The sequence below is a fragment of the Meles meles genome, chromosome 1 (genome assembly GCF_922984935.1).
Source record: "Meles meles chromosome 1, mMelMel3.1 paternal haplotype, whole genome shotgun sequence".
NCBI classification, from domain to species: Eukaryota; Metazoa; Chordata; class Mammalia; order Carnivora; family Mustelidae; genus Meles; species Meles meles.
Window position 1 is genome coordinate 96,268,424 of NC_060066.1, and position 26,431 is coordinate 96,294,854.

The 26,431-nt window shown below is 44.7% G+C and overlaps 1 protein-coding gene across 6 annotated transcripts in view; it reads right to left on the minus strand.

Annotated features, from left to right (window-relative positions):
* Positions 1-9,501: 9,501 nt before the first annotated feature.
* The window catches only part of LYN (LYN proto-oncogene, Src family tyrosine kinase), a 117,291-nt gene continuing 100,361 nt past the window's right edge, over positions 9,502-26,431 (minus strand). For all 6 annotated transcript variants that reach the window (XM_046004124.1, XM_046004116.1, XM_046004142.1 and 3 more), the window contains 3 exons: positions 23,221-23,374; positions 20,304-20,435; positions 9,502-10,985 (listed from right to left, as the gene is read on the minus strand). In XM_046004124.1, the coding sequence (XP_045860080.1) occupies positions 10,783-10,985; positions 20,304-20,435; positions 23,221-23,374 (489 nt within the window). In that variant the 3' untranslated portion in view covers positions 9,502-10,782. The remainder of the gene's footprint in view (positions 10,986-20,303; positions 20,436-23,220; positions 23,375-26,431) is intronic.

A 26,431-nucleotide genomic window follows, 5' to 3' on the forward strand; every position in this document is an offset into this window, starting at 1 on the left:
ATTCCAATATAACTAGTATCTTTATAAGAAAAGGAGATTAAGGGGGGGAGGAGTCAAGATGGCGGAGAAGTAGCAGCCTGAGACTACATCAGGTAGCAGGAGATCAGCTCGATAGCTTATCTAAACATTGCAAACACCTACAAATCCAACGGGAGAGCGAAGAGAAGAAGAACAGCAACTCTAGAAACAGAAAATCAACCACTTTCTGAAAGGTAGGACTGGCGGAGAAGTGAATCTAAAAAGACGGGAAGACAGACCGCAGGGGGAGGGGCCGGCTCCCGGCAAGCGGCGGAGGAACAGAGCACAAAATCAGGACTTTTAAAAGCCTGTTCCACTGAGGGACATTGCTCCAGAGGCTAAACCAGGGTGAAGCCCACGCGGGGTCAGCGTGGCCCCAGGTCCCGCAGGGTCACAGAAGGATCGGGGGTGTCAGAGAGTCGGAGAGCTTGCAGGTATTAGAACGGAGAAGCCGGCTGCAGAGACAGAGCCGAGGACTGAACTCTCAGCTCGGGGTTACCTTGAACTGGTCGCGGGCTGGGTGAGCTCGGAGCGCGGCTAGAGGCTGGGGATACGGGAGTGATTGGGTGCTGTCCTCTGGGGGAGCACTGAGGAGTGGAGCCCTGGGCTCTCGGCTCCTCTGGGCCGGAGACTGGGAGGCCGCCATTTTCATTCCCGTCCTCCGGAACTCTACAGAAAGCGTTCAGGGAACAGAAGCTCCCAAAAGCGAACCCGAGCCGATTACTAGTCCGGCCGCCGGTAAGGGCGGTGCAATCCCGCCTCGGGCAAAGACACTTGAGAGTCACTACAACAGGCCCCTCCCCCAGAAGATCAACAAAATATCCAGCCAGGACGAAGTTCTTCTATCAAGGAAAGTAGGTTCATTTCCTAAGACAGCTGCGCAATTCCAGAGGAGGAGAAAGCAAAGCACGGAACTCATGGCTTTCTCCCCATGATTCTTTAGTCTTGCGGCTACTTCAATTTTTTTTTTCTCTTTTTTCAATTTTTTTCTTTTTTTTTTCTTCTTCTGCTAAATTTTTTAAAACTTTTACCCTTTTCTTTTTTAACGTTTTTTGACTAGTTTATCTAAATATATATATTTTTTCTTTCTTTTTTATATTTTTTCTTTGTTTTATTTTTTAAATTTTTTTCTTTTTTTCTTTTTTTCTTTTTGAGAATAGAACTACCCTATGACCCAGCAATTGCACTACTGGGTATTTACCCTAAAGATACAAACACAGTGATCCGAAGGGGCACATGTACCCGAATGTTTATAGCAGCAATGTCTACAATAGCCAAACTATGGAAAGAACCTAGATGTCCATCAACAGATGAATGGATAAAGAAGAAGTGGTATATATACACAATGGAATACTATGCAGCCATCAAAAGAAATGAAATCTTGCCATTTGCGACGACGTGGATGGAACTAGAGCGTATCATGCTTAGTGAAATAAGTCAATCAGAGAAAGACAACTATCATATGATCTCCCTGATATGAGGACATGGAGAAGCAACATGGGGGCTTAGGGGGATAGGAGAAGAATAAATGAAACAAGATGGGATTGGGAGGGAGACAAACCATAAATGACTCTTAATCTCACAAAATAAACTGGGGGTTGCTGGGGGGAAGTGGGGTTGGGAGAGGGGGAGGGGGCTATGGACATTGGGGAGGGTATGTGCTATCGTGAGTGCTGTGAAGTGTGTAAACCTGGCGATTCACAGACCTGTACCCCTGGGGATAAAAATACATTATATGTTTATTAAAAAAAAAAAATTTGGAAGGGGAGGTGAACCATAAGAGACTATGGACTCTGGAAAACAACCTGAGGGTTTTGAAGGGTCAGGGGTGGGAGGTTGGGGGAATAGGTGGTGGGTAATGGGGAGGGCACGTTTTGCATGGAGCACTGGGTGTTGTGCAAAAACAATGAATACTGTTACGCTGAAAAAATAAATAAAATGGGAAAAAAAAAAAGAAAAGGAGATTAAGTCACAGACACATGCAGAGGGAAGACTGCTTAAGGGAGAAGGCGGGCATCTGCAAGCCAAGGAGAGGGGCCTCAGAAGGACCCAGGCCTACCAACACCTTGATCTTGGATGTTCAGCCTCCAGAATGGTGAGCCATACATTTCTGTTGCTCCAGCCCCCAGTCGGTGGTGCTTTGTGATGGCAGCTCTCAGGGACTCACGCATTCAGCTTTAACAACAGTCCTTGGTTGCTTTGCATTCTTTAGACCAGAAGCATCCCTTGGGCTGGAGCAGGAGCTCTGTCTTGGAGGTGGAGCAGAGCACAGTAGCCAGCCTCCGTGGAGCAGGTGGCTCAGAGCGCTGCGGGGCTTTCTCCCGGGTGAGCCAGGGTGCATGGCAGCTCTGTGGGCCCTCTCCTTCTTTGCACTCCCCTCAGCTCTTCTGAACCCTGCTTACTGTCTTCACCGCTCACTTGCATCAGCCAGGACATTGCACTGCTGCCTCTTTGACTGGATTAACCAAGCCATGAGCTGGGCCCCCACCACATGCCCCAGCCACTTCGCCCTCTGTCTCCTTCCCTGTTAGCTCATGGGGCACATCCTTTCACCCCCTTCTCTTTAACTCTTTGCAATCCTTTCTCCCCCACCACTTTCCAGATGCAGCTGGAGTTTAAAAGAGCTCTTCTGGGCACTTGGGATGGAGTCCCAGTGAGGCACGAGTCTTGCACTCAGGGAGCTTCTGCTCCTATTGAGACAAAACCCCTACCTGCTCTGCCCTGTTTTTTATCTTCCTCCATTTAAAAAAAGAAAGATATATTTATTTATTTGAGAGAGAGAGTGAGAGCGTGAGAATGTGTGAGTTGGGGGAGGGGCAGAGGGGAAGAATCTCAAGCAGATTCTGCACTGAACGTGGAGCCTGACACGGAGCTCGATCTCACATCCCTGAGCAGAAACATGGGGTCGACGCTCAACCAACTGAGCCCCCCACCTCAACTATCTTTTCAATGGCAATTGTCTCCTCATCCGTTGGCCTCACTACACTGGAGTACACTAAGTAAAAATCCTACATTTTGAAACACACTGCTATTGGGTTTCTGGACTCTGGATGACATACCAGGTTAGCTCTCCTACTTCCTGCTTTAGCAGACACTTCTTTGTCTGCTTTGCTAGCCTAGCTCTCCTCTCCCTGTCTGCAGATTCTCCCCATTTGTGTTTTCTACAGTTTTCCCTTTTATCAACCACTCTTATAATTTCACAAGACTGATACATTAATTTGCTAGGGTTGTGATAACCAGGGGCCACAGACTGAGTTTCAACAAGGGAAACGTATCACCTCCCAGCGCTGGAGGTCAGAATTCTGAGATTAAGGTGTTGGCAGGTGGGTTCCTTCAGACAGTGTGAGGGAAGAAGCTGTTCCAGGCCTCTTTCTTGGGCTTCTGGATGGTCTTTTTCCCCAGGCTGCTGTCGTAATCCTCCCTCTATATGTGATCTATTTCTTACCGGGATGTTCTTTTTATAAGGATGGCTATTCTATTGATTTAGGGACCTACTGATAAATCCCTCTTGGCTTGACTAACTACGTCTGTAACAACCCTATTTTTGAATCAGGTCAGGTTCTGAGGTACGGGAAGTTAGGACTTTGACATACCAGTTTGGAAGGACACAATTTGACCCATAACAGTTACCACCTCCAAAATCCAACTCCCTACTTGAGTTGATCAAGGTTATAATTTGAATACTGAAATCAGATCTCACAGGTGAGGGAGGTTGTTAAAAAACAAGAGCCACGTGAATAGATCTCTGCACCCCATTCTACATCAGAAGAAACCCAGTCTCGGGGTGCCAGGCAACACCCTCAGAGGGTCTGCATCTGCATTGTCTTCCAAAGCACACCAGTCATAGCCAGCGAGCTTTATTTCCCCCCACTGGGACCTCCTTGTTGGTTTCCCCTCCACCCATCCCCCACTGGATTTCATGCCCTGCTTTTCTGACATTGCATTTTATTTAACATCTTTTTTTTTAAAAAATTATTTATTTGAGAGGGAGAGCAGAGAGAGCAAGAGAGAACAGGAGTGCGGGGGAGGGGTAGAGGGAGAGGGACAAGCAGACTCCCTGCTGAGCAGGGAGCCTGCTGAAGATCCCAGGACTCAGGGATCATGACCTGAGCTAAAGGCAGACGCTTACCGACTGAGCCACCCAGGCGCCCCTTTATTCAACATCTTTTTTTTTTTTTTTTTTTTTTTTTTAGTACCACTGATCTATTTTTTATTTATTTTTTTTTTTTGCACTGTCCTTTATTCAACATCTTGATCACCAACCATCTTGATTTCATGTTGTATTTTCACAAACATATTGGCTTGACTCGGTACCTCACTCATAAAGAAATATTACATCATTTATTCCCCATAACAACCCTACACAATAAACAGAGCCGGGCTAGGGAGCCAGGCAATGCGGCTCCGCAGCATCTGGGCCACCGGCTCCGTGCTGCTCTGCCTCCCGTGAGGCTCCCTCAAATGTGTAGGGTAGCCACGAGCATGCCCAAACAAAAGCCATACTCCTCACCTGGGACTCTGTATGTTCTCCACATTGTGACCTCATCCTGATTCACCGGGTTCCCCAGCAGCTGAGAACCTGCATTTCCAGTGGGTCTCAAAGAGTGGTCCAGACCCAGATAGATCAGCTGCTGTTCTTGGGTCCCTCCCCAGACCTACCTAGACCCCAGAATCAGAAACTCAGGGCGCAGGGCAGTGATCCGTTTTGGGGAACCTTCTAGGGGATTCTGATGCAATCTCAAGTTTGAGTATCAGCGCCCTACTGTTAACAGTCTGGGGGGCTCTGTCCTTCGCTGCTTCCCACGCTGCGCTCGCCTTGCTGCACCCTCTCTCTGAAGCTTCTTGCTGCAGACTCCTTTCCTGCCAGCACCCTGCAGCACTCCCCACAAAGCCCCTCTCGGAGGTTTCTTACTTAACGAACAAAGGCTTCTTTTCTTTACCTCCATGGCTGTTCCTGTAACCAGCTTTGCCATCTCTCCTCAGAATGATCCTCTTCCTATTCTGAGCCTATTTCTCCCCTTTATGATGGTTTTCATGCACTCCCTGTATCATCCCTGTACTTGCCCCCTTAAAGCAGTCAATCTGAGACCAACAGTCCGTGTCCCTCGCACATCTACTACCTTCTCTGTCCTCAGGGAAGTGTTGAGTAAAGTACTGTATTGAATGACTGCTATGAACCCACAGAACACCTTAAAGTGAAGTACATTGACAAAAAAGAGATGAGGAGTGTTGAGCCCCTTTCAGAATATCTTACAAAGTAGAATTCAAAATACATTTCTTGGACAGAGCAAATGTTTTAAAGTGATTCCATTTCTCTCTCCCATCAAAACATCTGTGCTGTGGCTTCCCCTTCCCCGACTGCCCAAAGACTTGCACACTTGACATGCTCCCAGTTCTTTCACGCATACCCCAACGCCCACATCAAAGTGACTTTTCCAGAGCAGTGAGGATTTGAGAATTTGCCTTCAGGCATTCGTAATTGAATGTAATGCTTCCACATGGTCTCAGTTGTGTGTGATGAAGAACGAACATCTTTCTTTCTTTGCTGTTGTTTGTAGCCCTTTTTGAGTTCCTAACAGAACTCACTCCTGCACTCCTTAACTAGTTTAGCCACCACACCACCTTTGGTAGCTCTTGTGGTCAACTAAAACCACTAGGTATTTTTCCTCACTGGAACTGCTAAGTGTCAGACCTCCCTGAGGTGAATTGGAGCAGAGATTATTTTCATGACTGCGTTGTTTCAAAGAGACTCAAAACTATGCGGCATCTTAGAACATGGCTGCAGGAAATGGGCTCTGAGTACCCACAGTCCCAAAGTCCTCCATCCAAATGGGACACACCACTGATACTCAAAGGTCCTGTGGTCTTGTACATTCTTCAAGACCTTGGAGTACAGGACCTACCTACAATTCCAAAGTCCCCAAAACTCTGAAATCCAAATTGGTTCTTTTTGTTTTTGTTGTTTGATTTTCTTAAGAAATCATTTGATGGCAGAACTTGACCTGAAGCTATTTACAGGCTATATTCTTTCCACCTAGTGTGACTTCAGGCATTTTTCTGCAGAAATGTTTTATTTGATTAAAGGTTTTCCCTCCAGTGTTCACTGAAGGTTTACCACCAAATATTCAATCTGTTTATTGCAGTAAACTTTTTTTTAAAGATTTTATTTATTTGAGAAGGAGAGCATGAGAGAGAGCTATCTCGAGCAGGGGGGAGGGGTAGAGGGAGAAGCAGACTCCCCACTGAGCAGGGAGCCCAATGTGGTACTCAACCCCAGGACTCCTGGTTCATGATCTGTGCTGAAGGCAGATTTGCTTAACTGACTGAGCCACCCGGGTGCCCCATTGCATTAACCTTTTAAATAAAAAAATCAAATCTGAAATCAGAAACACATCTGACCTTAAGGGTAGCAGATGAGGGATTAAGGACTTTTGTCCAAGCCCTACATAAGTGTGAAAAAAAACAATCTGGGTATTGTTTTTCTATTTTGTGACATGGTATCTACTTTGAGTGCTGTAAATAAAGCCACCTTTGATTGGGGAAGTCTTGTGTTAACATTGAACACTGCTAATCCTGATTATTTCTGACTAATCCTTCCAATGACCTAGCGACGGAGGCCACCAAGAGTGCCCCTATTATTTACACATGTAAGTGAAATCCCCAAGCTCACGTCATGGCCATCTTAGGAACCTGGTGATGCTTCTGGCACTCACTTCCACCTAAGGTTTTGATTCATAAAAACATAGGAAATTAAATTGGAAGGCCTTCCTCTTATACATCTGTCACATTAGAACTTTCTGGAATAAAATTTTACCCATTTACTACAACTTCATGTTATAAAATGAAGCATAAATGATATCGAAGCCTTTTTATTCTAAAGTGTAGTCTCAGGGGGCCTGGCTGGTTCAGGTGGTATAGCATCAAATCTTGATCTCAGAGTCATGAGTTTGAGCTCCACACTGGGCACAAAGATTACTTAAAAAAAAAAAAGAAAGAAAAGAGAACAAAGTTATAGTCTCTATAAATTGTCTTTTTATTTTTTATTTTTAATTATTTGACAGAGTGAGAGAGAGGGAGAGAGAGAGTGCAAGAGCACACAAGCCGGGGAGAGAGAGAGGGAGAAGCAGACTCACCACTGAGCGGGGAGCCCAAGGTGGGGCTTGATCCCAGGACCCTGGGATCATAGCCTGAGCTGAAAGCAGACGCTTAACTGACTGAGCCACCCTGGTGGATTGTCTTTTTAAAATGTGTGAGTGGTGAATTGAATTCTTGCATGACTTTTCTTCCAAAATTAAATTGTATCTGATTTTTCAGCCATGAAATCGTTGTAGCACTGTCCAGACCTTCAAGGGTTGTGGTATGCATTGCAGGTTCCGTTTTTTTTAAGACTTTTTTGTTGTTGTTGTTATTTGACAGAAAGAGAGATCATAAGTAGGCAGAGAGGCAGGCAGAGAGGGAGGGGGAAGCAGGCTCCCTGCTGAGCAGAGAGCCCGATGTGGGGCTGGACCCCAGGACCCTGAGATCATGACCTGAGCTGAAGGCAGAGGCTTAACCCACTGAGCCACCTGGCGCCCCTACAGGTTCGGTTTTGTAAAGTGCCGAAGTGCAAAAGAGAGCAGAGCAAATGGTAGGTGTACAGTTGGCTTTATGTATTTATGTATTTATAACCACCATCAGGAAAAATGGCAAGGCTCTTCCCTTAACCTAGTAATTTCAGGTAGTCAAAATGTAGTTAATAGAAAACTGGAACCTCCATTCAACCAGGCAGAAGTAGAAAACAAAGATACGGAGAGGAGAGGTGGGTGGGTGATCACCTCTGAGAATGTAGGAAGCTAACTGGCCATGGAGGGTTGCCCTTACGATGGTGAAGGTTGCCTGAGCTCGGCGAGGGGAGGAGCATCTGCTTTACTTCCATCCAGAGTACCACATGCTGGTGTTTCAGGGCTGACTGCTTTTCCAGCGGCTAATTCCCCAGTGAGGCAGTTTCAGCAAAGGGAAAGATAAAAGGAGAGCCATCATCACAGGCAACATTGGAAAGGAATTTATACTTAGATTTCAGAGCCCTTAATCTGTCCCAGTGTGTAAGTAAATAAATACGATCCCTTCTTCTATTGACCTCTTTTATGCCTTGGGGACAGGAATTGAGGTTTCAGCAGTATAATATCTTCCATAGGAGAAGGCCTGGACTTTCCCGGTGTGATTCTGACAGAACCCAGGGAGGTCTGCGTAGGGGGGCTGTGGAGTGTCCCTCCTACTGCGGACACCCTTGTGAAGCCTATGAGTTTTACCTCAGATTTAGTGAGCTTCATGGTTGTAAGAAAAGAAAAAGGCAACTTTTCTCCTTTTCCTTCCTCCTGGACTCTTCCATCTTCCGGTGGCAACCAAACCATCTGAGAAAAGAGAAGACTGGCCTTCCCTTGAGCAGTTAACATTGCAATGTTGGGTCAAAGCGAGGGAGTGACTCTCAAGCCTGGGCGCACAGTATATCCACGGGAAAGCTTTTCGAGTAGTGACACAAACACCTCACAGCAGAACCACAAAGGCAGGGTCCGAGAGGGTAGAGAAGCAGCCATTCTACCTTTCAATTCCTCCATAACGATCAGGATGTGACGGTATCAAGCATTCTGCACTCCACCGGAGACCCTACCGTGACACAAACACCTACCCAGCCTCTCACTCTGCCCACTAGTTATGAGGAAGCTGGAATCCTCCTGACAAGGAAAGAGACTGAGCTTGCTCTCCTTTGGGTATGACGTGGCTGGAGCACATCCTGGGAGTGTCGAGGCCCAAGGTGACGAAGGAAAGGCTCACAGGCTTGAGAGGAAAAGCTGAATTAAAATGGCAAAAGAAAACAATTGAGAGAAGAAAAACAAGGTGAAGATAAACTTACTAATTTTCTAGAGACTTCTTTTTGCTTTAGGGATTCTTTACATTCTCTCTCCACATGACACGCTGGGTCCTATGCGTGATTCTGAAATGAAATGTGAGCAGGTGGGTGTGTGCAGAAGACGGACCGTTGTGAATCAAGTCAGCAGCTGTGCAGACATCATATGGTGATAATATTCCATCTTCGTGAGCGTGGCACTTGTGAATCAAGAACTTCAGATTATTTTAAGGAAGGGCATTTAAAAAAATGCACAGGAAAACAGGTGAAAATTTAGGGAACAGTAGAATATTTTATCCCTTCCTCTAGGTGCCCACACCTAGGCAACACACATAAAATGAAATCCTCATGATGCCTGCTAAGCCTATTTGAAAACAAATCCTATTTGGCCCTATGAAGGGATATTCAGGCTGTCAACTCCTGGTTTTCATGGTTTGTTTTTTTTTTTTTTTCTTTTTGCTCAAAGGATGGACGTAGAACTTGTACAAGTTCTTTAAACGGGGTGACTATATGGAATCCCCTCTCATTCCCCCCCAAATGATATTCATTTTTACCATGATGATAACTGAAAATGTTAAACACAAGGAACAAGCTCGAGATGTTATTGGGCCAGGTGTATTAAAATAAAATCAAAAAATAGAAATATTAGGCATATAGACAAGAGCACAAGTGAAACATGAGGTGACATAGCATTTTCTATTCAAAACTTACAGTAGAAAACTTTAGTAAACAGAACCTCTCGTATCCTGTGTTACGGGGGCTCTTTCCAGCCTCATTAGTCACTTACTCTGCGTTCATATCTTTGTATAAATAATCTCACACATGCCTTACACAATTTAGAAAAGATTGCTGAATCACAAAAATAGACCCAAAGATCGCATTTTTACTTTTCTCAAGTACAACTAAAATTAACATTTCATCATTAAAATAACGTTCAAATCATTGGAAGCAATAAAGAAAATTCTTACATTTTTAAGGACCTAAGAGGTCCTGCAGAGATTAGAATCTTATTACTCTCCCAAAGTAAACTGTCAAGAAAGTGTCTATATAAGAAATTATGGAATTGAAAAGGTGGACTGTTAAAGATATTCCTTCATAGGGTAGAGCCGTTCCCGAGGCCCTGGTCCCCTGTCCTGAGAGATCTGGGCCAGCCCTGGCCGTCGGCGGGCTCCACGCTGGGACACACAGCAGCTCTGCATGCTCACAAGGGACATTTCTACAGCGACAGACCAGAAAGAGCATTGTGGCTGTTCTGCTTCATGTGGGGGGGATCCAGAGCAGTCTTCACGGAAGGAAAATGTTTAACAGTCTCAGATTTCAGGGGGAGGGGACCTCACCGAAATCTGGGAGAGACCATTTTAAGGTTGGGACTTCACCTGCAAAATGTAACAGATTGGATTAGTAATTTTTTTAACAGATAAGCCAAAGCATAGAGAAAAATGCAGAGAAGGGTCATGATTGGCATCTGGTTATTTTACTTTTATAAATGAGTTTAAGTCTGTTACTATCTGAGAGTCACTGCAATGGCCTCTGAACCTCGGGGTCACACACTCAGCTGTAAACAAGAGGCCAGAGTGGGTGCATTTTGGACAGAACAAGTGATTTCTTCTCAGAAGGCTGTCTGCAGATGTTGGTAGAGCAAAGCAAGATTGCCAGCCGGGACGGGTCCAAGTGGCAACCAGTGGGCATCAGCCAATGAGAACGAGAATACTTTTCTTCCATGTCGAGACTGTCCTTCCTGAGTAACCCAGCCTCACTTTCAGGAAGTGGGGATGGTGGATGGTCCTAGTGCGTGAGATCCTGGTGCAACCAGGGATTGTCCTGTTTTCTTTTTGCAGGAGGCAGCCGTCCCGGCAAATGGCCATGAGTCTTCCTGTGCTTTAGGGCTGCTGCTGATACTGCCCTTCCGTGGCGGTGTAGAAATCATCCAGGACGCTCTGCAAGTAATCGAATGTTGGCCTCTCTTCTGCCTTTTCCTTCCAGCACATTTTCATGATGTCATAGAGCTCGTCTGGGCAGTTCTCCATGCGGGGCATCCTGTAGCCCTGGGACAGGGCAGTCATCACATCGGCATTAGTTCTCCCTAAAGCAAAAGAAATGTACCATTGAGAAATCTGACCCAGGGTCGAGCTTTGCAGTGGCCTTTCTGATCCCCACGTCCCGAATTCATTTTTTTTTTTTTTAATTTTACTTATTTGAGAGAGAGCAAGAGCGAGCACAGAAGGAGAAGCAGACTCCCTGATGAGGGACTTGATCCCAGGACCCTGAGATCACGGCCAAAGCTGACAGCAGACGCTTAACCAACTGAGCCACCCAGGCACCCCATCCAGCATCCATTCTTGAAGCAAGCTCTAGAGGTGGTTATGGGCTGAATTGTGCCCCGCCCCCCATAAATTCGTATGTTGGAGTCCTCAGAACTGCTGAACTCCTCAGTCCTCAGTCTTGGAGCATGACTGCCTGTAGAGATAGGTTTTTTTTTTTTTTTTCCCCATTTTATTTATTTTTTCAGCGTAACAGTATTCATTGTTTTTGCACAACACCCAGTGCTCCATGCAAAACGTGCCCTCCCCATTACCCACCACCTGTTCCCCCAACCTCCCACCCCTGACACTTCAAAACCCTCAGGTTGTTTTCCAGAGGAGATAGGGTTTTTAAAGAGGTAATCAAGTTAAAATGAGGCCTTAAGGATGGACCCTAACCCAATCTGACTGATGTCCATAGAAGAAGAGATTAGGACACAGAGACCTGGGATGTGTGGGCATTGTGTGGGCACCAAGGAAATGCCCGTGTAAAGACACAGGCAGAAGGTGGCCATCTACAGGCCAACAAGGAGCCTCAGGAAAAGCCAAACTTGCCAACACCTTGTTGCAGATGTCTGGCCTCCAAAACTGTGAGAAAATTAATTTGAACTTTTCAGCCTGTGGTATTTTGTTATGACAGCCCTCACAAATGGGTAGGGAGGCTAAGGTGACATCTGCGAGCAACTAAATAATGTAAATTTTAGTATGAAGGGGATCAAGACAGTATTGTTGGTCTGAGTGAGAACAGGCCAAATGGGAAGTAGAACACAGAGCAAGTTTGCAATGGCAGAAGCATAATAGACTTGACTGACTCTTAAATGAACCACTCAAACCCAATCCTAACCCTCAATCTCCATTTCTTTTGTAGTATTGTTTCCAGCTTCTACCTGCAATACATATACCAAAAAATTATCTTCACATTATCACGTTATCTCATACCTATATATATATATATATATACATATACATATATTTTAAATCAGCTTCTCCCTGTAAGTTTACTAGAAGAAGTCAAAATCCTTAAATCAGCTAGTCCAATGGATTATGTCGCAATCACTAAATTGTCCTCTACAAAGTCTTCAATGCAGGCCAGAGTCAGAGTTCACACTGATTCTGGATATGCGTGTTCTCAACACCCAGTGAGGGAGGTGGAGTGTTCATTATTCTTACTGAGCTCGATAAGAGGACTGGTAATGAAGGGCAGCTTTTAATATGGTCAAATGACTCAGGGTAGTTTAGAAGCTGAAATGTCCACCTTTGATATCAAGAGCAGGTTTAAGGGAAAAAAACATCATTTTCCTCCATGATTAAAATGGGACAGAGGAATATGCTCATTTAGTGGTTTAGCAGGACCTATCCACATCTGCATGTTTTGTGGATACCTCATTCTGTAGGGAAAAAGGTATTATTACATGCAGCATATTTTCAGGCAGAATATGTCTGATGCCTGGCATATGGAGAATTCCATTTATCACAACCAATTTCCTTTCCACAGCCATAGATTTTTACCACTGGTGGTCACTGGGAAGATTCTAAAAGATAGCTATTTTACTAGATTTGAAACAGAGCCTTCTTTTGAATTTATCCTCTCATCTGTGTTTCTCAAATTGTGGGTCACTACCCATTTCAGATCAACAAATTGATTTTTTAGGCAGCTACCAGTATTCTTAAAAATAAATCAAAACAAAATGAAATAGCAAAGACCAGAATGCACCTTACATAGTGAGAGTTAGTGAGATTTTGTGAAACTTTTGTTCTATTTGTGGAGTGGGGTTTCTGTTTATTTCTTACCATGGGTCATGATCAGTGACCTTTGAACTCCTCTGCCCTTAACTAAGCTTTCTTTTTCTAAGAAAGGTGACTGAAGGCCCTGCCTAGATTTAAACCCTTGAAAGAAGACCTGATTATTTCTGTCTTGGAAGAGTCCTTCTTTTTTGAAATGGAAAGTTCCAAGCAAACTTTATAAATGCAGAGATCTCTTGAAAGTTGTTTACATGGTGAATTAATTTTGCTGAAGTCTTCTGAACCACAATCTTCAGATATTTGTGTAACTGGAATGTTCTAACGGAAAGACTTCAATTTATTCTCCTTGCTTGAAGCCAAGAGACTGATTTGCAGCCCTTTCTTCATTTGGGGTTCCAGTCTTCAGAAAGTATGTGGTTTCAGCATAGCTCTGGCTCTTGTCACTAACTCCACTCACTTGGATAAATGTCAGATGAAATCCCTCTATTCACTTCTACATGGGCACTGGGTGAAGCTCTGGGATCCTGGGAGGAGGACTAACATTCAGGATGACAGAAAATGGCAGCCTGATGGCCAACTTCTGGAAAATCTCTTTCACTTTCTGCCTGGAGAACCCCCAGCTGAGATGATTTTTTTAGCCCCACCCGGGCCTTGTCCCACTGCAGATTTCTCCTTCCTCATTCTCATATGTTTTCCTAACTCTGCAGGACTCACCATGGTGCAGATAAAGGCCAGGTGTGCTCCATCCTGTCTGGGGGAATCTGACTTGGTAAGAGGACTAGAAAGAAAGAAATCTGAATGCCTGAGTAAATCAATGAGCAAAATAAGGCTATTAAGTGACAAGTCTTATGGAAGAAAGAAAGAGAAGGGGAGGGAGACCTCAACCAAACCCTAAGATTAAACCTGATACTTGGTCATTGCTCTGTTGCTAGATTAAAGAAAGCAAACACCCACTGGCCGGTGATCGGAAAAGCAAGCAGTTTCGTATTCCAGCCTCCATTCTCTCCACAAGCATTTCCTGAGCGCTTACTATGGGACACGGGCTAACACTAAGCTCTGACAGATACAAAGACGATTAAGACTGAGCGTTGTCCACAGATGGCTCACAGCCCAGTGGGGGAGATACCCCAGAAGAGGGAGGTGGGTGGGGAGCAGGAAGTGAAATCTGGAGTGGGTAGGAATTAGCAGAGACTAGAAGCTGGTGACGGAGCACAGGGAGGAGAAAAGTGCAGTATGGCAGAGAAGAGAAAAGAAATAGAGAGTGAGCAACTCTCCTCAGGATGGGAATCCAGCAGCTTCAGAAAGAAAGTCTTTAGACACAAGGGGCCTTTTTGTGTGTGAGAGCAAGAAGTAGGGGCTGCCATGAGACATAGTCTCCCACCCAATAGTACTTCCAAAAAGGCGATTTTTTCAATGTTATTTTGAGCACTGCCTATGATCAAAGTAAGCATTTACGGAAGATGAGTGCCCTGATTCCAATTTACACGTGTTACTAAGATGCTGGACATGTCTGGGAAGAAACAGCCAGAGAAGACATGAAGCTTCAGAAAATTTTGTCACTTTCAAGCCTCCTTTTTCTCTGTAAGATCAAAGCAAAACAAACCCCCAACCACAAAGATCCCCTCTATTTTCCTCAGAAAATTCATATATGAGCATTATTATAGTTTGCTTTTAAGCTAGTGAGGTAAGGATCTTTGGCCTCCCCTCTTTTCCCCCCTTTAATTCATCTTAAAACAATAAGAACAAAAAACAAAACTTAAACTTCATCTTCGGTGTCATGCAGAGTTAGAAGTGGGTTAAGCCAAGAAGAGGAACGTGAAACTTAAGTGCCATCAAGAGAGGAACCCCAGCAACAGGCAGCAACAGGCGATGCCTCACCCCGCCCTGGGAAGGGTCCCCATGGAGCCACACCATGGAGTGAAGGGAGAGGTTGGTGGCTGCAGACAGACTGTACCCAGAACCCACCTGGCAGGTGCCCCAGCTTAACACTGGGAAACCTGCAGGAGACGAACCCCACCTCAGGAATGCCAGTGGAGGTGGAGTCAAGTGTGGGATGGAGAAAGGCTGAACATGGAAAAAATGAGACCCTTCTACCACACGCCACAACCTGAATGAGCCTTGAGGACACCACCTTCAGGGACAGAAGTCAGACACAAAAGGACAAATACTGTATGATTCCACTTAGAGGAGTGGAATTCACAGACACAAAAAATAAACAGAAGTTACCAGGGACTGGAGGATAGAGGAATAGAAAGTAATTGATTTATGGTTATAGTCGAAGGTTGTGATGATGAGAAAGTTGGGGAAACTAAGGGTGAAGATGGTTGTGTGCCAATGTGAGTATGTTTACTGCTACTGAATCATACACTTGAACGATGACCAATTTTATTTTGTGTCTATTTTACAATAAAAAAATACAACGACAACAATGAAAGACACCGATGTCCCCTCCCTAGTGCACCTCCAGAATGCTGACAGCCAGGCTTGTCCCCCACAGGCAGGACCTGGAAGACACTGACCCAGGAGGGTGCTAACAAGGATGCTGGGGACCACCACAGACCCTCATTCCCATAAAACATCTCATCAAAGGAAGGGTGAGGAGATAAGCCTTCGAGCAGTACTAAGGGCAGGGTGAGAGAAACAGAAGAGCAGACAGGAGACTCAGAGCGACTTCCACCTTCTAGCATGGGACTCAAAGAACAGAAAATGGAGAAGAGGATATTTTCAAACTTCCCAGAATTCATGGCTACAGGTTTCCAAATACACGGGACAAAACAAGTACCCAGACTAACATAACAATGACCAGTGAAATTTCAGGCATGAAGAGAGATGCTGAGTTCTTCCATAGAAGAAACAGGATTCAAGACACAGGACAGGATTCAGAAGCCATCTGCTCTGGCCCAGCTGCACAAGAAGCCAGATCCAGTGCAGGAATTTGTTTAAAATTCTAGGCGAAAGGTTGGTGTACTAGTATTCACAACATAAGCAAAATTGATAATGGTACCTACTTAGCAATTTAATTTTATCTAGGTCATGAGTCTCTCAAGAAAAAGTCCTATTTGGGCAAAGTCCCAAGTATGAATTAGAAGCAGAATACTATCTCTGATGCCTCAAATTTTCATGAGGACCAACTCCGAAGTCATGTACAGCAGCAACCATGATGAACTGTCTTTACTCATTCCGTGCTCACTTATCAATGAGAACGAGAGAAGCCTTAAGAATAGGATTCCTCGGGGAGCCTGGGTGGCTCAGTGGTTTAAGCCGCTGCCTTCGGCTCGGGTCGTGATCTCAGGGTCCTGGGATCGAGTCCCACATCGGGCTCTCTGCTCAGTAGGGAGCCTGCTTCCCTCTCTCTCTCTCTCTGCCTGCCTCTCTGCCTACTTGTGATCTCTCTCTGTCAAATAAATTTAAAAAAAATCTTAAAAAAAAAAAAAGAATAGGATTCCTCATAGCTTTGAGCCTGGGTCGGGGAGGGGGTACTAAAGATTTTAAAACTCAACAGAAAATTATTGAAGTGGACTACCAGTAGTTGAAAACAAAGGGTTTGGGGCATTTGCCCAAATTATGATTGATAGGTACAGGCCTCTTTCTAAAAAATGTGTTAAGAAAAAGACTTCTCCTGAATTACATCTGGTGTGCACAGAAGCTCAGGATATTAGAGGTACCTGTTTGACTAATCTATTTCAACACAGAGGACTGCAAATGCGAAATGACACTCCCACCCTCTACTGTCCCATATTTAGTATTTGACTACTAGAATTTTGACAGGTAACTTTCACTGACAAAATTGTGTATTTTACTCTCTTATTCCCAGAAGTTTGCTCTCTATTGGAGATATCAGTTTTGGCAACCAGCCAACATGTGTATTTGGTACACCTCTAATTGTGCCTCCATGGATATTTCTAGAATGTTTTCGTTCAATTCGCCATAAACTGATAATAATGGTTCCAATGGGGGCAAGGGGAGGAGGGGTGACTGGAGATGAGGAATAAAAGGCACACCACTTCCATCATATACTTCTTTGTATCTCTTGAATTAGAACCATGGGATCATACTCTTAATGATACGTAAAATGGGAAAAGTTTTTACTCAAGAGATAATAGTATAATGCTTTGAATTCTGAGCAACAAATATTAAAACAAATAACTAAAATTCCTGAAAGTAAATGCCTTTGAGGAGCATGAAGCCAGGGAGGTAATTTTTCATTAAAAGTCATTTCGTACTGATTTTTTTGAAGCATGTATATTACTTAAGGATGAACTGAAATATTTAATAAAGGCATAATTTAAAAAAAATAGAAAAAATCAAAACTGGAAACTTCAGAAGCTTATCAGAAAGAAAATTAATAAAACCTATCATTTTATTGCCCAAGGATAGTAACATCTTGGTATATTTCATCTTTTAGTCTTTTATTTCCTTTAAAAAATACATGTTCACTTTATATTTGCTTTCCTTATTTCCTCTTTGTTTTGTCCCCTCTTCTCTCTTATTCCCATTATTTTGCAAAGCTAGGCATATGGTTTCTAAACCACTTTAAAAAAAAAAAACTTAACATATCCAGCACTCTTCTGGGTGAAGAAAATATGCCCGGATAACTCAGTTATCAGTGGGGTCTCTCCCACTTGCAGCTTTCTAACTGATGGAAATGGCCTGTGTTGGTATCATTCACCAATTTCTGTGCTACCTGTGAATCAAATCGTCTGATATTTATGTACCTAGGATTGTTCAGTTCTGTTTGCATCTCCTAATGCTAGAGGCTTTTCTCATGACCAGAATACATCAGCAATCTAGAGCTCCTGATGGTGTCTGAAAGGACAAGCTACCAGGGTTGGTCAGTAGATTGGTCAGTGCTTTCTGGTTGCCCTAGTATTTTTATTTTATTTTACTTATTTTATTTATTTTATTATTACTTATTATGTTATGTTAGTCACCATACAGTACATCATTAGTTTTTTTTTTAAAGATTTTATTTATTTATTTATTTGACAGAGAGAGAGAGAGAGAGAGAGAGAGATCACAAGTAGGCAGAGAGGCAGGCAGACAGAGAGAGGGGGAAGCAGGCTTCCCCCTGAGCAGAAAAGCCCAATGCGGGGCTCAATCCCAGGGCCCTGGGACTCTGCCAAAGACAGAGGCTTAACCCACTGAGCCACCCAGGTGCCCCCCATCATTAGTTTTTGATGTAGTATACCATGATTGTTTACTTATAACGCCCAGTGCTCCATGCAATACGTGCCCGCCTTAATACCCATCACTAGGCTCACTAACCCCCCAACTCCCCAAAACCCTCAGTTTGTTTCTCAGAGTCCATAGTCTCTCATGCTTCATCTCCCCCTCCGATTTCCCTCCCTTCACTTTTCCCTTCCTTCTCCTAATTGTCCTCCATGTTATTCTTTATGTTCCACAAGGAAGTGAAACCATATGTAACTGACTTTCTCTGCTTGACTATATCACTCAGCATAATCTCCTCCAGTCCCAACCATGTTGATGCAAAAGTTGGGTATTCACCCTTTCTGATGGCTGAATAATATTCCATTGTATATATGGACCACATTTTCTTTACCCATTTTATTTTATTTTTTTACCATTTTTCTACTGCTTTTTCTTTTTTTATTTACCCTAAACATTTTAAAATCCTGGACATTGAGCACAGTGGATGAGAACAAGGCTTTTGGGAGGCATGAGGGCCTGGGGTTCAGAAGCAGCTCTGCCAGGAGCTAGTGGTTTTCAGTTCTGGGGAAGAGTCTCCTTCTCTGGGCCTCATGGGTATCATTTATGTGTCGTTCTGGAGCATGTCAGCAAAACACAGATCATCTGATAAAGTTAAATGCTTATCTGATCCAATATCGGATTATATATGTAATCTGAACAGACAATCATTGTAGATAGATATAGGTCATAGACAAAGATGCATAATATCAGGCATCAGGACTGATCAAGAAATATTTTCCCTATTTTACAGATAGAGATTATAGATATAGATATATAATGTCAGATTCATCAGGACTGATCAAGAAAATATTTTTTCCCAATTTTCCAGTAATGTTTCCATTCATTTCAGCATCCAGAGCAAAGTGGCAGTCAGATTATGAAGTGTTGGCACAAGGGGGATTTCAAGGCACAGTTAACCCACTGTGTAGGTGCCACCCAAAGGCTCTTCCCTCCTCACTGGTCCCCGACTTCCCTATGACTCCTCCCCAAACAGCACTATGGGTGATCAGGGGCATGAAGGCCACACTGAGGCTCTGTCCACAAGTTTTTGTCATCCACAGCATGGTATCTATCTAGATGTTAAATGGCTTAACTACGTCATTCATTCATCCAGCAAATTCTCATTGAGACCCAAACCACGGGGCCGGGGGATCCCATACAGTCGCTGTTTCCTCTATGGGATGCTCAGTCCCCCAGACAGCCCTGTGGCTCTCTCCTCAAACCTGCTGCTGCGAGGATCACAGCAGAAAACTAGCAGAAAACCAGAAGAAAACCTCCTCTTCCTCCTAGCTAATCTTTAACCCACTGGATAGGGCGCTGTGCCATCTCACAGCCTGTCGCCTGACTGTTATCAGTCTCCTCCTACTCTTTAGAGTATCAGCTCTCAAAGGCAGCAGCTGGGACTGCTGCATCTGGACCCCTTGGAGGTGCCCAGGAAACTCAGATATTTTTCGAAAGAGAGAATGAGTTGGCCATTAAAGATTTAATTTTAAATTCATCATATCCATCAATTTAGTAAAAAGCTTAACATTAATGAGAAGACTTTGGGAGAAATCCTCCTTCTTGCATATTCAGGCACAGATCCCGGTGAAAGGGAGGGCGGGTGCAATCTGGCTCCAGGGGCTTTCGATGTTCGCAATCTAGAGACATTGAATGGATGTCCTCACATTCCTTAAGTAACAGATGGGAAAGACCTTTCACTGATAAACAGAGGTGGTTATTTCCCAAAGAAGCAGAGGCTCCAAAGTACTTTGTATAAAACTCAGTTTCAAAACTAATCCAAAAGCACGGGGAGTCCTCATTTCTGTGTCTGTTTCCTCCCTCATCAGGTGCCCTGCTTTGGAGGAGCACCCGTGTCTAACCTTGAAATCCTGCCTCTTATATGCAACACCTATGATGGTGCCAGGCACCTTCTGGGCACTAAGAGATGGAATTCATTAGGGGAGGAAAAAGAAGATGCACTCAATCAAATAAGAAGGCAGAGAAATGTCTAAGCATTTTTAGAACACTTTCCACTCAAGACAGTCTTTTGGAACAAAGGGCTTATTACTCTTAGGTTTTGGATATGAGTTTATGTCTTTAAACCTCCTGCCACTTTCCTTTTTTTCTCCTACAGACCTCTTGAATGGAAATAGGTAAGAAAATAGTACCTGGATAGGGAATTTTCCCATAGGTGACGATTTCATACAGGAGAATTCCGAAGGACCACACATCCGACTTAATCGTGAAACATCCAAAGTTGATCGCTTCTGGAGCTGTCCACTTAATGGGGAATTTGGCACCTAAGGGAGAAGACATGTCTTACTTGGGCCTCTGAGCCAAACCAAAAAAGTCATGGGCATGTGGGTTTCATACTTTCTTTCTTTTGGGGAAAATTTTAACTATTTCTTTTGAATAGGTAGCGCACACACATAACACAGAACAGAGATGGTACAAAAATGCCATACTGAAAATAGTTGCCTCCCTCCCCTGTTTCCCTTTTGGGCATTCCCCCTACGAGAAGCAAAGTTTCTAGTGTATCCTCCCAGAGACATCTTAACGAGCCCACTTTAAACAAAAGAATATGGCACAGAATGTAAGTTGTGTTCTTAGTTGTGTATTTGTTCCTCAACAGCAGCCCCTAAAGCATGTATCTTCAGTGTTCAAATGTTCTCCAATGAGCCCATACTATGTTTATATGGAATATAAATGATCTCTTGATGCGTACATTCTTTTGGACATCTCTGTAAGCCTATACCAACAGGAAATTTAGATACGACTTCACAGGTTAAGGTATCTCCTGCTTTCACTTGTTGAGCCCAAACATTACTACTTTTAGGAATTGGGTAGCATCATGATAGTAATGACACTAAGATTCACACGGGGATGTGGGGCTAAGGGACAAACCTGGCTCAGGGGAACTTGCAGGGACACTTAAAGGAAGGTAGGGACTCAGGCACAGAATGCCATCCCTTAGGCTCCCACCAACCATTTTTAAAGATTTTAAACATGTTTGCCTTTACTAGGTCTTTGCTTTAGAATTTCTTGTGGTGTTAGACCCAAACTGGAAAGCTGAACAAGATCAGTAAGGACAGCAGACAGCCTCATGGACCTGCTAGGTATGGCATGTAGGGCACTCACTGTTGCACTATCTGGGGACTGACACTGCATGGCTGGCAGCAGCAGGGGGCAGGGTGGGGGGTGGGGCAGGGTGGCTCCATGGTGGCCCTAGTTGGGGGGGGTCACACAACTTGGTGTGACCCTGGCAGGCCACTTACTACTGTCTCTGGGGGTTCTCAGCATCTTCATCTATAAAACGTGGAGACAGAACTTCCCTAAGGTTGGTTTGGTGCCAGAGTTAAGTGGGTTTATCTGCCTGCGTGGCAGGGGGTAAATACCAACATAAGGTAATTATTATGGTGGGCCCGAAATGGCTACTATTTAATTCTAGAACCCAGGATCTCTGCACTAAGCCACCTGTCTCATCCAAGAAGAGTTAGTTATGGGGCACCTGGGCGGCTCAGTCAGTTGGGTGTCTGCCTTCGGCTCAGGTCATGATCCCAGGGTCCTGGGATGGAGCCCCACATCAGGCTTCCTGCTCATCAGAGAGCCTGCTTCTCCCTCTTCCTCTGTCTGTGCTCACTCTGCCTACTTGTGCTCACTCTCTCTCTCTCTGTCAAGTAAATAAATAAAATCCTCAGAAAAAAAAGAATAGTTATTTTTGTGAGGTACCAGGTTTGTCGAATGCAACACAGCCAGTGGACTATGTTCCAGCTGGCAAACTCTGAGGCGAACTCTCCTGGGTTTGGTTCTTGACTCTCCCTCTTACTATCGGACCTTAGAAGCCGCTGAACCTCTCTGTGGCCTCACCTATAAGGTGGCAATGATAATAATAATAGCAACAACAATAGGGCTTATTACATAGGGTTATTGTAAACATAAATGAGATAACATATGAAAACCACTTAGAGGGGTGCCTGGGTAGCTCAGTCAGTTAAGCATCTGACTCCTGATTTCAGCTCAAGGCATGATTTCAGGGTCCTGGGATCGAGCCCCATTTTGGGTTCCACAATTAGTGGGCAGCCTGCTTGAGATTCTCTCTCTTCCTCTCCCTCTGCCCCTCCCTGCTTTGTACTCTCTCCCTCTGTCTAAAATAAATAAATACATCTTTAAAATTAAAGAGAAAGAAAAGCACTTAGAATAGTGACCACCATACTGCAACTACTCACTACATTTTAGCTATTATTTTTCACTCCCCCTCCTCAAACTGTTTTCCTTCACCTGCCTTTTTGCTGAGAACAAGCTGTTACCCACCTAAGAGAATGCAATCTTGAGACAGGAGGAGAACCGCCTGAAACATGTCGGTCACAAGAGATGCTAAGCAAATCAAAATGATGTCCTCAAGCTGCCATCTTATTTATTTATATTTTAGACACTTATTTGTCAGAGAGCAAGAGAGAGATCACAAGCAGTGGGAGAAGCCGACGCCCTGCTAAGCAGGGAGCCTGATGTGGGGCTCAATCCCAGGACCCTGGGATCATGACCTGAGACAAAGGCACACACCCAACCTACTGAGCCACCCAGGCGTTTTAATGTGTGGAATATGGAACACAGTTAAATAAAGGAGTGTGTTACATTTACTTCTCTGTATGTGATAATTTCTACGTTTTAATTTGCAATGAAAAGGCCAGAATACAGGATACAGAATTATTGTTGCAAATGTCTTCTCAACAGTTAGGAACAGTGTACTTCATTTTTTGGGTAAAAAGCTTGAACATACAATATAAACAAAGAACTTTGAACTTGCCAAGCCTCTTTTTGTTTTCCTTTGCTTAACTGAAATACAAATGACAACATCTGTAAACTTTACAAACAGTATGTGGAGTTAATCAGGAGAGTAATTTCTAAGAACAGATATGAGAACAAACCCACAAACAGCAACTATGGTCCATTGTGAACATTTTACCAAATGAGTTCTTTTTAAGGATGACTACTGTAATTGCTTTGTAAAAAACAAAAAACAACAGACAAAAACCAAACTAAGTAACAAAACATGTAAAGATAGTAAAGATGGTGAGGACACCATACCTTCCCTTGCTGTGTACTCATTATCTTCGATTACTCGAGCAAGGCCAAAATCTGCAATTTTGCACATGAGTGACTCAGAGACCAGAACGTTTGCTGCTCGCAGGTCTCGGTGAATGTAGTTCTTCCTCTCGATGTATGCCATTCCCTCTGCAATCTGAAACCAGAAAGAGGCTCTCATTTTCAGTTTAGGGTAGGCTATCACAGAGGACCATCAAGGAAAATCAAAATATGTACAAGTTCCTGAACCCTTTCATGGATTATTCATCCCAAGTTTTAAGCACAGTAGGTACATTACAATTAATATTTTGAGTCCTTTTTAAAATAGCTGCCCCCACCCCAAATCTCTAATATAGGGATCACATCTCAATGTGATTTTTAACACAGTTGCATGCCTTGACATTTTCTAACTGAGGGGGATCTTTTTAAGATCCTACTAAATTCTTGCACGGAGATACACAGGTATCACGATCCCAGTGTTTCAAATGAGAAAACAGAGCTGGAGAAGGTGACATGCTAATACGATTAAGTGATTGGGGTATCAAGAACAGGATGTCCTTGGTCAGCAGCATCCATGCGGGCCGGTTAATCAACAGCAGCCCGCAGAACCGGTTCTCTGAGTTCTCCCCGCTCCGTGTTCCACAAGGAACAGATTCACCCTGACCACAAAGCAGGACAGCAGGAAAGCATGTTTAAACAGAACCGTAAAGTAGAGGAGGTGAAACCCCTCCTTCATTGCCTGCTAGAAAACTGGGTTTTTAAGGAAATCAAAATGCGATGTTTAGGGAACACATTACCCAATTATAAAGATAAAGATCTGGAAGGAAGGAAGGAAAAACGATGTCCCCCGCTCTGGTGAGCAGTGAGAAGGCAGCTCTAATTAGGATTCTGTCACAGAGGAATGAGTGTATTCATCTGGATTCTGCCTCGAATTCCCCCAGTCTCAGCTCGGAGGACCTGACTTTCCCCACTGGTGCCCTCAGTTCACTCCCCCTTTCAGTGAGGCCCTGCTGCTTTGCTTCGTAGGGAGCTCGGCTTCCTGGCTGTGCTTCTCCTGGACCCTCCCCCAGACTGCCTTTCTTACCTTCCCTTGGCCAATCCCTACATTGACTTTCAGGCCTTCCCTGAACTCCTCTTGGCTGATTTCTCTGCGCTCTCTGCCCACCCTCAGTGGTGGATTTGTACGAAAACCATCCGCCCGTGATCAGAGCTCTGTCTGTATTTTCATGCTGTTTGGCGGCCTTACTGCTGTCACGCCTGCCTCCAGGGCAGAGGCTACTCCTTGTACCTTGTGTACCTATCGGAACCCTCAACCTTGTCACCAGACTGCTTCTCAGAAAGTTCTTCGGGAAATGCGCTGGGTTTTTCGTGCTACCTGAGTACTACGCTGCCAGCACACTGGCTGCAGGAGTTGGGCAGATGGGATTTTCACGGCCACAAAAGTCTGGCGTGTAATAATCGGCACACACCAGGGCAGTCTCTCAGTGTCCCTTCAGCCTGGCAGTTTGCATCTGACCGACCCCGAGGAACACCGCTTTGGACCGAGGAAATCGTACATCAGGAAGAACAACCGAGGTCAGATCTTTTGTTTCTGCAGAATGACAATTTAATAACGTACAGTGTTTCCAAGCAAGAGTAGCACGCGTGGCCCTTGAACAGTGCTGGTCAAGTGCAGAAGACCCAGGCTGTGAGGCCCTGACCAGTGACGCTGGAGTCGGGTCCCTCCCCTCACCCTGGAATCACGGCATCCCTTAGCAGGAATACTTTAATCGTCTGTGTGAGTCCGACCAGGTCACTCCCTGCTTAAAACTAGCTTCAAGACAAGTCTGAACTTTTTTTTAAATGGTTTTACTTAGTTATTTGTAGAGAAAGAGTGAGCACAAGCAGGGGAAGCTGGAGGAGCAGAAGCAGAGCAGGGAGCCCCACCTGGGGCTTGGTCCCAGGACCTTGGGATCACAACCTGAGCCAAAGGCAGATGTTTAATTGATTGAGCCACCAGGCGCCCTGTGTCTGAACCCCTTACCACTGCTCTGCAGCCCTGTGGGACCCGGCCCCTGCTCAGCCCTCCCACCACCTCCTGTCCTGTATCCTGTAACCTGGTTCCACAGCTGCCTCTGCTTGGAACATTCAGTCTTGGCCCTTGGGCTGGGCCAACTCATTCCGTAGGCCTCAGGGGAGATGTCACTTCCTCCAGGGAGCCTTCCTGGACACCCCTCCCCTAACCCGCCTGGTCCCAGGGCCCCCTGCTCCTCTTGTTTACCTGCAGGAATGTAAATCCGTCAGGGCAGGTGTAATGCATGCACATTCCTGTCCTTGGGCCCTTAGGTCACATTCCAATAGCTATATACAGACGGAGGCAGGAACCCCAAAGAGCCAAAGCTGGCCACCATCTCAGGCTGGGCCTGCACCTGCATTTGGCTGTAGCCATGAGGGACCTGTGCTGGGCCCCCCTCTAGGGATACAGACTGACCCACACAGATGTGTGCTGGTGGCACGGACGGAGCCTCTAGGACACGGCACCAACTATCCACGTCTCACTTATTCTTGCTGGTGGATTTTAATGACCTACCTATTGTATCTGTCATTCCCCTTAGAAGTCTGAAGAGGCTGAAAGGAAATTTCTTCCCCAGAGTCACACCACAGGTTAGTGCAGTGGTTTGAAGTCAGCTGAATTTCCCTTCTGTGCATTTAGCAGTTAAGTCTTAATCCTATGCTTAATTTTCTTAATTAAGAAATTAATCTCTTAATTTCTTAATTTTGGCTCACCTAGGCCTCACTCTCACCCGGTTAAACCTGAACTATGGGAGTGGGGCCTCCCCAGATAATTTCAACAGGCAACCCAGGTGCAGAACCATTCTAGACCCTTGTGATATGAAGTGTGGCCTTCAAGCCAGGAGCAGCCTGGCACATCAAGTGGGAGCTTGACAGAAGTGTGACATTTTGGACTTGGACCCAGATGTGTTGATTCAGAATCCAAATTTTAACAAGATTCCTAGGTGACATGCATGCACGTTAAAGTTTCAGAAGCACCACACGAGATCATATGCTTTTAAACTTAAGCTATTTTATGATTCAAAGTTCTACATGGGGGGGGCACCTGGGTGGTTCAGTCGGTTACGTATCTGCCTTTGGCTCAGGTCATGATCCCCGGGTTCTGGGATCGAGCCCGGCATCAGACTCTCTGCTCAGTGGGGAGCCTGCTTCTCCCTCTCCC